Here is a 12,903-nt window from a genome sequence, read left to right on the forward strand (position 1 = left end):
CAAGCAAAATCTACAGTTTTCTCCCCAAATTAATGCAAATAAATAGAAAAATCTTAAATAATTTATGAACATTTAAATACTGTACTGAACTTGATCTATAAAATCAAATTAAATAAATTCCTATATAAAATCCAATGACTTTAAGATTAATTCTTACCAAAACTTCATTTACCATAGCCAAAGCTTCTAATACTGACCAATGAAGCCCTTCTTGGCCAGTTCCAAGGTGAAGCGGCGAGTGATCTTCTCTAATTCATTGATTGAGTAAACACGAGGGTTGATCTTAAGACCGGCCTTGGCTCCTCCAAAAGGTACATCTACACAGGAACACTTGAATGTCATCAAGGCTGACAGAGCTTTGACCTCATCAGCACACACATCCATAGAGTAACGGATACCTGTTGGAAAAAATTTACTTTCAATGATCAACAGTGCACTTGTTATGCCCACACATAATCAAGCTTCTGTAATTATTTGGTCAAAGAATGGAACACTGCAAATTCATCCAAGAACTTACTGTTATGCCAGTGAAGAAGAAATTTCCTGTAGAAAATGTATCACAGGATCCCCACATCTCCTTGACTGATTAGATCGAGACACCACCACACTCATAAGAAAAAAAAATAATTGTTTTACAACAAGAGCTACCGGTACTTCACATTTGTCACCTTAAAGAACAGAATACATAGCTAACAAACCTTCTCAGAGGAAGTCACATTACTTGCTCTACTACAATCAACTATAAACTTAGTTACATAAATTCTGACTAAGAACTAATGCAGACTCTTCTTTATTCACCAAAGAACCTGCCGTACAGGGGCCCCCCATATTCGCTGGGGTTAGATTCTCAAAATGGCCGTGAATAACATTTGCTGTTGGTTGGGGAAGGGGTTGTAACATTTTTACTTGTGTACAAAGAAATGTATATTCCCTTTATGTGTTTTCCCTTAGGACAATTATTTCTTTTACCTGTGTGTGTGTGTGTGTAGACACACACACACACACACACATACCTAATGCTGGGCAACACGACATTAGCATTCATTAAAAACAGGTTACATGTTACTCCTGGTGAATGGAAAATCATTTAAAGTAGCTCACAAATAATCAGAAACACATTTATTAAAAATGTGAGTCTACCCTCAAGTCCGTGCTTTATTACTTTATTAATACAGCACGGACTTGAAGGTAAAAACATTTTTAATCAATTTGTTTCTGATTATTTGTGAGAGATTTTCCATTATTATTTATTTGTATATGTTTCATATGTTTGTGTTCACACACACAGACACACACACACACACACACACATATTTACAATACAGGTAAAGGAAATTACTGTCTTTAGAATGAATGACTCTCTGTCTCAGCCTCGAAAATGCCGACAACTTTAAAACTACCCACTGTCATTCTTGAGTACATCCAGGGTGTTATCCGCGAATAGAGAACTGCGAAATAACAATCTGCGAATTTGGGGGCCCACTGAAAGTTACATCCTTCAACACACTGAGATTACTGTATTCAATCATCCAGAAAAAAAACACATTGCAAACTGATTTTTATGCAGACAACATCTAACAGATTCCAGAAAGCTTCATGAAGATCCTCTGGGCCAACTTCCAACAAAAAGGAAGAACTTAAAACAGGAAACAATCTTTACCCAGTTTAATGATCTGTATCTTCCCACAACTCTTTGTGATTAGGAATGTGCCATGAGGCATCCTTCAAATTAATGGAAGTGGTTCTCATTCCAACTCTGAAGATGTCTTCATTCACAAAATTTTTGTCAAATGAAGCAACTGACCATACTGAAAGTTGAGATTCAACTCTGTTCTAAAACTCCAAGTCTAGTAATTCAAAAAGTCTACAAATCAGTTACTAAATCCTCATACTGTAGCTGAATAACCAATTTATCTAATACTTCAAGCACAAAGTTCAAAGGGACTCTCAACTCACTTAGAACTGAAATCTTGTGATAGGGATCAGTGCCCCCGTTCCACTGAGGACCCTTCCGACCCACCAAAGAAATTCAAGGAGGCTCACTCCTAATTTTTGGAAACGTGATTGTCTTTATAAAAAGGTATCACTGCCCAGTAAGAACCATGTGTTTCTCATATACTTAACTCAAACAGGCAAAAGCCTCCTGTGTCACACGGGTGAGCAGGAGTAGGCTGTGGGTAAACAGTTCCTCCCTGGTTATATATAGCTGTCTTCACACCCCTTGCCACAACCACCCACACTGCCACTCTCACCATCATCACCCCAGCTGATAATACAATAAGTGCATCCAGCCACACTATAACCAACAGTATGGTAAAAATGCTTATTTCTTACCTCCACCAACACCACCAGCAGTTCCACAAACAATACTGTATCCCACTTGTCATCAGTATCAACAAAGCTATCACCATCATCACCTATCAATTTGCCTCTTACCCTGATGTTCGGTGGGGAGGTAGATGTGTGGGTGGTGATGGTTAGTATGAATAATAGGTGGTGGTGATAGTGGTTAGTGTGAATGATAAGTGGTGGTGATGGTGGTTGTGGTTGGTATGAGTGGTGGTGGTGATGGCGGTTGGTGTAAGTGGTTAGTACGAATGGTGGCGGTGTTGGAGGTTAGTATGAAAGGTGATGGTGGTTGGCATAAATGGTAGTGATGGTGGTTGATATAAATGATAGTGGTGGTGGTTGGTATGAGTGGTGGTAGTAGTGGTTGGTATGTTTGTGTGTGTGGGGTCAAGAGGCACGTGAGAATGTATGTAAGCTGGCTCCTTGACAATGACTACCACCACCAGTGCCAGCCAGGGCAACAAAGGGCGACGCCCGTAGAAAACTTCCCCTCTCCCCCCATACCTTCTTTGAATATACTATACTCCTATTTATTTCATCATATCACGGTCTTAAAAGTACACACCATTGGCTAATCCAATAATAGCTGATGACTTCCAATTCGTTATTTTTAAGAGTTTCAATTAAACTGGCTTTTGTTACAATCAGGTACGGCGTTATTTTATCCGGCGTCCACCCAGCCTTGTCTCCCCTCCCACCTTTCTGCCATTACCAGCTTCAAGGGAATCCGTACTCATGAGCGTGGAGACATTCTCACACTTCATGCTCTTTACTTCTTTGTCAAATAGCTCACTAGTCGGTCGGGTGCTTGGGTCCAGTTCTGTTAAAACACTGTTTGCAAGTGTTGGTCAAGTCTGTACAGTACTTATGGGAGTTCACGATCGGCAGGTTGTTTCTTCTGATGTGATGTATTGTGTTCTGTTGTCTCAATGCAGGTGTGCTTTGGAAGTGGTGTTGTTGCATCATACTTTCCGATACAATACTGTAATGCATTTCACTATGTAAATACGTGATGTTATAAATTCGAGAACCAGGGGCAAAACAGACAGACGGAAGAACTCTTGTCTGATTCGCCGTCTTCATTACTTAAAGGATATTTAAAAATCCCAATAGTGATTGATTTCTGCACAAATCAATCACGATACCATCCTCAAGACTGAGAGCTGGCGACCACAGCCCACCACTCAAAATTAATTATTTGATTTATTTGTATACCGGGTATTTATTTTCGCTGTCTTTTTCATTCCTCCCAGATATATCTCCAAGGACTCTGCTTTTAACTTCACTAATGAATCACAAGCTCAGTCTTCCCCTACCTTTAATTTCACCCACTAACATTTCTACCATCACAATTTCAATTCTTTATCATATGGCCAAAATATCCCGAACATAAACTGTAATCCCTCTCATGAACTAATACCACATTAACTAGATTTACAGGATTAAACCAAAATATCATGTTTCGAGCACATTACACGCCCTGGCACAGGTAGAGATACGACGCTAGTCAAAAAGGTTACTTGACACACAGCTTCCCTGACCTTTTTGCATCTCCCCACAACCACTAACTGTACCCTTAACACACACTTTCATGCAACATCATCACTAGGACGAAGAGGAGCTGAATGATGATAAAGTGGTGAAGGCAAATGAGGAAAATGGAAGATAATGATGACGAAGAAGAGGAGGAGGAGTAGGAGGAGGAAGAGAACCAATTCTCTTTTGTCTGACATTCGACGAGGCTATTGTTGTCCCAGCCATCGCCACTGATGACCTCTTAACAGCCTCCACGACATGACTATAAAAACACCACCTACTGCACCACCAACACCACCCACCTACTGCACCACCACCACCCACTTACTGCACCACCACTCACCTACTGCACCACCAACACCACCCACCTACTGCACCACCACCATCCACCTACTCCACCACCACCCACTTACTGCACCACCACCCATTTACTCCACCACCACCCACCTGCACCACCACCACCCCACTTACTCCACCACCACCCACTTACCCACCACCACCCACTGCAACACCACCCATTTACTCCACCACCACCCACCTACTGCACCACCACACCCACCTACTGCATTAACACCACCCACCTACTCCACCACCACCCACTTACTGCACCACCACACCCACCAACTGCACCCACACCCACCTACTCCACCACACCCCACCTGCTGCACCCACATCCACCTACTGCACCACCACCCACCTACTACACCCACTTACTCCACCATCACCCACCTACCACCACCCACCCACTGCATTAACACCACCCACCTACTGCACCCACTTACTCCACCACCACCCACCTACGGCACCACTACCTACCTACGGCACCACACCCACCTACCGCACCATCACCCACCTTTTACACCTATAATTATACCCACAACTGTACACATATACTGGTGATTTACTAAAAAGTGGCAATTAGTAATGAATCTTATCACTCCATCTTTTAGTACACACGCCATGACTCTCACGCTCTGGCATGAATAAAAAAAAGGTTAAACGCTTATAATATGAATACTGTCTAATGGCACAAAGAATCAGGTAGCGAGTTATATTATCTATTTCATCTAAGTAGTTACAGTGGTGATTCCGTTGATCAATAATAATGGTAGCTTTATATTGTCCTAACCTAACCATACTATCAAGTGAAATAAGGGGCTCCTAATCATTGAGAGATTCATTATCATTACAAGTGGCCTCGTGATATATCTCATAAATATATATTAACAGCAGGAACCACGAAGATACAAGTTAATACCCTTATCCTTCGCTCTCTCTTTACTTCCAAGCGGGCCCTTTTATCATTATCTAGAAAATCGTCATTATCAGTAACTCCATCATCTGCTCCATGCCAACTCATCCACGCATGCCACGTTTCAGGTCAAGTTTATTGCCCTCTACGAACGCCTTCCCTTACTAAGCAGCTAAATGATCCACACAGAAGTTTTGGCCCAGTTTATCGATTACATGAATGCAATTATATGAAATAAGTGACTGATACATTTATATATTTTTTCTCTTGTCTGACCGCCAGCACGAAGCTTGGCCACACAATCAGCCCGACCGTTAACACACCCGTGACCCTTACATATTTTTGGGGTCACCCGAGTTTTAGCGAGTATGGCTTTGTAAATGTGTGTACAGTATGTGTGTTTATGGCGTGTTCTGTAGTGATTTCTTTCTATATGTTGGGGCTTCTGCGTGTATATATAATTAATTTTTGAGTGTTTTTACTGTTTTCCAGGTGTTTTCAACTCTTTAGTTTTATAAGTGAGCGTACAAGTATTCTCTCTGGTGTACGTTTAGGTGTTAAATTTAATTTCCATTATTCCTTAATAAAGATGTAATCACCGGTAGCAGTGTCCAACAACCTGGGAGTTGAGTTCAAATACTGGTTAACAAGGCAATATAAACTGTATGTGAGTTCCAGGTGGCGCTGTCTGGGTGTTGCTTCCATCACAGCTCACATATTGTTCATATTTTAGGACTGCAATGCTCCTTAGTTACTTTGAACAAGAATATGATGAATTAGGTGGATTTACACAATAAATGTTCGTAAAATGATAAAAAAATAAAAATCGTAAACAAGTTGCATTTATCAAGTCGGTAGATGAACAAACATCGTGAACTTGCACAAGCTATAAAAACACACCGTTGTCCCTCAAGAGAAAAGCCATGAAATAAACATGGGTGGTGCAGTGGGCAGTGGTGAGGCTCAGGTGGTGCTGCGTGGAAAGGGCCCATTTGGTGGTGGTGGCGCGCGGGACCCAAACACAGGTAAACAAAGGGATTCAAAGGCGACCTAATCACTTCTGCCCTCGAGCATCAGCCAATTTGCACGGTCACTATCGAAACTGTTCTCCTCTACGTGATAATGAATAGTTGAAAAAAAAAACGTTGTAAACGGAAATATCATCGACACGACAACCTCCTTAACAACACGCTTTAAACTGAGACGAAGATGTGATTGCACTGGAAGTTATTGACCCTTACGGAGGAATGAACGGCATAATATTCGCCTAATGACAACGGTTGAGACAAAGTTTTAGTTATTTAGTTATTTGTGTAACTAATTTTCTCATCCCTTTACTCTAGTCCATACGCTTATAGCCTTATACTCAATACTTTAAGCTGTGAAACAGGATATGACCAAGCTTATGACTCCCTAGTTCCCAAAGTGAATTCAATTAATGTACCAAATATCAACAGCTAAAGGAACTTACTCACATGACCCAGTCCATACTTACTAAAACCTCCATCTCTCGACACCATACAAAATATACTGGATAGGCTTAGAGATGGTGCTGCCTACTACTACTATTACAACTATCCTTCTCTTTAACTGACAACCTACACGAACCTCCCCAACAAAAAAAAAAGACCAAAATAGGAATAGGCAAATATTAACGAAACCTTAGCGAAAAAGCAAGGGCAAAGAGGCGACATGACAATATCAGACAAGGGGGAAGGAATGTCCCAAGAACAAGAAATATAATTACTCAAATGTAACGAATAGCGAAAAAAAATATACTGTTGAAAGACGATGTCCATATTTGTACTCTTAACGAGAAATCTGAAGCTTAGAGAAAGGAAGGTGAGGTCATGTAACGAGGTGAGAGCATAGAGCAGTAAGAGGTCGTATACACAGGGGGAGGCGGGGGGGAGAAGGAGAGGGAGAAGGGGAGGAGAGGAGGGAGGAGAGGAGAGGGAGAGAGGGAGAGGGAGAGGAGAGGGAGAAGGAGAGAGGAGAGGAGGAGGAGAGAGGAGAGGGAGAAGGGAGAGGAGAAGGAGAGGGAGAAGGAGAGGGAGGAGAGGGAGAGAGGAGGGGAGAGAGGGAGAGAGAGAGGGAGGGAGAAGGAGGAAGGGAGGGGGAGGAGGGAGGAGAGGGGAGGGAGAGGGAGGAGGAGAGGAGAGGGAGGAGAGGGAGGAGAGAGGAGAGGGAGAAGGGAGAGAGGGAGAAGGAGAGGGAGAGGAGAGAGGAGAGGGAGAAGGGGAGAGGGGAGGAGGGAGAGGGAGGAGAGGAGAGGAGGGAGAGGGAGAGGGAGAGGGGAGAGGGAGAGAGGGAGAGAGAGAGGGAGAGAGGAGAGGGAGGAGAGAGGAAGAGGAGAGAGGGGAGAATAGGGAGGGAGAAGGAAAGGAGAGGGAGAAGGGAGAGGGAGAAGGAGAGAGAGAGGAGAGGGGGGGAGAGAGGAGAGGGAGGGAGGAGAGGGAGAAGGAGAGGAGGAGAGGGAGAGGAGAGGAGGAGAGGAGGGAGGAGGAGGAGAAGGAGAGAGGCAGAGATGGATGAAGGGAGGGAGAGGTCGACCATCCGGCCCAACCCATGCAAACACCACCTCACCACCTGCCACCACACCACCTCCGCAAACACCACCCTCACCCACCTACAAACACCACCTCACCCACCTGCACCACACCCACCTCACCCACCTACAAACACCACCTCACCCACCTACCCATCCTCACCACACAAACACCATCCTCACTCCACCTGCAAACACCACCCTCACCCACCTGCAAACACACCCTCACCCCACCTACAAACACCATCCTCACCCACCTAAACACCATCCTCACCCACCTACAAACACCATCTATCATAGACGCCGTCATCAGCATACAGACGCCGTCATCACTTGCTCAGACATAGTCTCATGCATAACAGACATAGGTCATCATACATAGCAGATAAGTCATCATGTGGCAGATAGCAATCATCATGGCAGACATGGTCATCATGCATGGACTGGCATCAGCTGGGATGGTGGACTGGGGTCATCTTTGGACAGGTCGTCATGGCAGGACACTTGAATCTGCCAGGGTCGTCTTGGACTGCAGGTCATCGCTGGACATGGTCATCATGCTGTACCCAGACGCCAGGTCATCTTTGTGGACTGGGTCATCGCTATGGTTGCCGTTGCTTTGTCATGTGGGACAGTCATCATGTGGACTGGCATCATATGGACGCTGAGTCATCGCTGGACATGGTCATGGCATGTGGACGCCTCACCCACCTACAAACACCACCCTCACCCACCTACAAACACCACCCTCACCCACCTGCAAACACCATCCTCACCCACCTGCAAACACCATCCTCACCCACCTACAAACACCATCCTCACCCACCTACAAACACCATCCTCACCCACCTACAAACACCATCCTCATCCGTTCACAACCACCTACAATTTTTAAGGGCGGACAGTGATATAGAATAGCATACTTTCCGTTTAATGCCGAATCACGTTCCCAAAGCTCGCGTTCAAGCCTAACCTAACTAATCCTAACCTATCCTAACCTAACCTAACCCAAGACAGCCCAGCCACACCCAACCCGACCCAACGTAACCCAATACAATGCAATACTGTAGGTGCGGATGTCCATTTGGCTGGTTAGGTTAAGGTTGGGTTTGGTTAGTTAAGGGAAGGTTAGACTTTATTGAATATAGCTAAAAGAAAAAAAAATTCTCGCCTCCCTGACAGGAGCGTAAACCAAGCACTAGTGTGGTGAGGGGCTGCAACTGTTGCCAAGGAGGGCAGTCCTGGACAATCAGCTGACTCCTTCACAACACTCCTCCCATCTTGGCAACCAGCATCATAATATTAATGGTCGCCTCTTGTGATTGGGGGTAGCCGGCTCTAATGCCACCTTTAGGAGTGGTCATCTTGAAGGTATACAGATGATGTCAACACAACAACCTCACCCTAAGTTAATGTGTTACTCAGTGTTAAGGAAAGATGACCGGACATCTTGTTAACTGCACAGGTTAATCTTTATCCGAGCACGGTCCAATAATTCTCTTTAATATCCATCTAGGTTCCCAATCATTGCTGGGTAACAGGGAGCAAGTGACTTGCCCACTAGTTTCATCCTGACCGGGGATCGAACAACCCAGACGCTATACCACTTGTGAATGCAGGGTATAAAGGGGAAGGGAATGGCACAAGCATGAGTTGGCAATTAACGCTTATGCAACACACAAACACGAATAAAACATGAACTACGGCACACATCCGTAACTTTGAAATCAATTTAGTGCCAGACAACATCCTGCGAAGAACACATTAACCTGTCACCTTTTATGGTCTCATTCCACATTTGTCACAGCAGTTATTCATACAAGACTGATTGAAAAGTTTTAACTGATCCTCAGGTTATTTACTGGACATACAAGCGAATCCCCTTCCGTGCAAGACCACCACACACACACACATTAACTTGGTCTGGTACAACAGCCGCCCAGGTGTTGAGGGAGTGTTGGTAAGAGAGCCTTGAGCCGTCAGCAAGGCTGAGGGGAGCGTGGCGGCCGTCCTACCCATGGGGGGTGAAGCCTAATACCTCTACAGCTGACTGTATTGATTACCCACGGCACCCTCAGCTCTCCCCACACCACACCATTATCCACACTGGACAACCTCCGACATTTCTTGGTTTATTACACAAGACATGCTGGAGTGTTGCCTGTTAGATTACAATGTTGGAGGACTCAATGAGGTGTGTTGAACAGTAAACCAGAGGTGATACTTCCTGGCCGTCGGCGTAACACGCAATAGGTCGAGGGCGTGACTGGCGCTCCCTCACCAACTCCGCTGTACAGTCTTCACCAACATGGACGACCACTACCACCCACCACCCTTAACGACTACCTCTCTCCAGAAGCCCCGAAGCTCTATACATAGGTAATAATGGCCAATTCAGTTTTGGATCATCTGAAGATTAACCCCCCAGCTATTTTCACCAAGTTAGGTTACGTAAGGTTGTTAGGTCAGAGTGGTTTAATCTGTAAGCGAATTAGGCTGGGGTGTTTACCCTTAAGGTGATCCAAATACCCAGCACAGTGTAGCATAACCTCACCTTAAAGTTCTTCAACCAATGTTCTCACACACACACACACACACACACACTCAAGGACGTCCAGTGACAATAAGCGGAGCACATGATGATTAGCCCCTCAGAATTAAATCACCTTACGATTATAAACACCTTAACCTAACCACCCAGGTATCATTACGGTGTTTAATCATCAGGTGAACTAAGCTGGAGGGACTAAATCACCACGTGAACTAAGCTGCGGGACTAAATCACCACGTGAACTAAGCTGGGGACTGAAACATCGGGTAAACTAAACTGGGGGACTAATCACCAGGTGCATTAAGCTGGGGACTAAATCATCAGGTGAACTAAGCTGGGGACTAATCTTCACGTGAACGAAGCTAGGGAGTAATCAGGTGAACTGAGCTGGGGACTAAATCATCAGGTGAACTAAGCTCGGGACTAAATCATCAGGTGAACTAAGCTAGGGGTACTAATCTTCAGGTGAACTAAGCTGGGGGTACTAATCTTCAGGTGAACCCACTCCTCACCCAGAACCTTCCTCAATCTGGTTTGATCCCACGTGCCCAGTGTTGCCACCTCTAACGATCCAAGCGACCTTGAATGACCCCAGCTCCTTAAATATGTCACGTTATCTCTTGTGAATTGATGATAACAATTATCTCCTTGTTACGGCTTTGATCAAGTCACTGTGTTAGTGTGTGTGTGGTGTGTGTGTGGTGTGTTGTGTGTGTGTGTGTGTGTGTGTGTGTGTGTGTGTGTGGTGTGTTGTGTGTGGTGTGTTGCGTTAGTGTGTGTGGTGTGTTGCGTTAGTGTGTGTGTGGTTAGTGTGTGTGTGTGTTGTGTGTGTGTGTGTGTGTGTGTGTGTGTGTGTGTGTGTGTGTTGTGTGTGGTGTGTTGCGTTAGTGTGTGTGGTGTGTTGCGTTAGTGTGTGTGTGGTGTGTTGCGTTAGTGTGTGTAACCGGTCGTTTTCATCGCTATACAGTATACTATATACAGTACATGATCGCCGCTATTTACTTGCCAGTGTGAATTTTCAGAGTTAAGTTGCTACAAAATCTATTAATATTCATAATTAAAGCAAGAGAATGCAAACACTGCCAAGAGTCACGTTTAGTCACACTGATTTTTCTAAATTTGTTAGTGGAAATGTTATTAACCTGACTCCTCTCTATGCAGTCTTATAAATACATTGGTAATTCTATTAACTTTATTAACGTATCGATTGAGGCTCCATGACCCCGGGGAAGATCAAGATGTAAACTACAATAACAAGAACTTGCTTGAACAGCGTGTCTGCCTGCACCGTCAGCACGATTAGGAAGAAAAACGACATTACCTTACCAGAAAGGACATCAAGAACCTCCATTATGCGCCTCACAATATGAAGTAAAATTGGGTTTAATAGAACCAGGAAACGTTAGATTAGGTTAGGCTGTTCAGTGAACTGTGTGAAGTTTATTTGAAGCAACACTGTACGCCAAGACGTAATACCTCACACACATGGATTTGGAATAAATGCGGACTACTGCCTGTGCCAGGACCTGACTACAGTATACGCTCTGCTTTCTCAGACAATCTCTCTCTAGTAGCGATAGAGCCAATCATTTGTCACTTTTCATAAACTCTTATCTAGGCATGTTTATTCCCCATTATCTTTTACTGTAGTTTCGCACCTTATAATGTACAAAGTTACCTAATAGTGCATTATAATTCATGCTGTCTTTAAATACAATTTTGTTGAATTAAATAATCACTCAAATATTGAAATATCCCATTCCTTACAAACAGGAAGCCTATTGTTGATAAGGTTTTCAATCGATGTTTAATTGTTCTTATCTTCCTAAATTACCTCACTGTGGGGTTTTAACTGCACAATACAGTCTAGTAAATAGTAAAGAATAAAACCCCAAAACAGTGTGTGAGACGGACCAACAGGTTGTGTGCATGCCTGCCAACTTGGCGTGTGGCCGACAACAACCCCTTGCCAGATTTGCGCCTCCTCACTAACCTTCAAGTTCCTAAACCCTTCTTAATGTACCCACCCCTTTGTGATAGTCTACGCCACAAGAACATTTTGTCTGTGCCCTTTTGTATCAATCACGTTAAATCAACAGGACTGTTTTGTAGGTTTACTTTCTCTTGTGTGAAATCAAGAGGCGAAACTTTTTATGATTAATATACTGTAAGCTTGCATACCGTGTCTGCAGAATATGATGATGTTAATATTGATGATGGCAATAATGATAATGACTGAATAATGCATGACTGGATTTTGATTATGAATGCAACTCATATTCTGATAATAGCATTCCAAGATTATGTTTTTTTTGTGTGTAAAATGTCGAGTCAGCAAATGTGATAGAAGTGCCAAACTGCTACGAGACAATACATGAGATGATATATGAGTAAAATTCATTGTTACTTCATCATTCCATGCCAACATGATGATTAAATGTTTATATTTCATGAGTCAGTACGATTTAAATATTTGTGATTTAAAATACTAAGGGTACCTCTAAATAATCATCAATATTTCAAGCTGCCGAAGGGTGAGAGCTCTACACCCACCTGGAAATATTTAAATACGCTGCAGACTATGATTAAAAAAAGAAAAAGCTATTACCGCCATTTTAGAGTCAAAGGAATTTCCCCATTTATCTGCCGGACTATCGCTAGTTCAGA

The 12,903-nt window shown here is 43.7% G+C and overlaps 1 protein-coding gene across 5 annotated transcripts in view; it reads right to left on the reverse strand.

Moving 5' to 3' along the window:
* LOC121870070 (glutamate dehydrogenase, mitochondrial-like) overlaps nucleotides 1-12,903 on the reverse strand; it is a 50,694-nt gene that overhangs the window by 21,829 nt on the left and 15,962 nt on the right. For all 5 annotated transcript variants that reach the window (XM_042371833.1, XM_042371832.1, XM_042371835.1 and 2 more), the window contains exon 4: nucleotides 198-398. In XM_042371833.1, the coding sequence (XP_042227767.1) occupies nucleotides 198-398 (201 nt within the window). The remainder of the gene's footprint in view (nucleotides 1-197; nucleotides 399-12,903) is intronic.

Source organism: Homarus americanus, unplaced genomic scaffold, assembly GCF_018991925.1.
Source record: "Homarus americanus isolate GMGI-L3 unplaced genomic scaffold, GMGI_Hamer_2.0 scaffold27875, whole genome shotgun sequence".
NCBI classification, from domain to species: Eukaryota; Metazoa; Arthropoda; class Malacostraca; order Decapoda; family Nephropidae; genus Homarus; species Homarus americanus.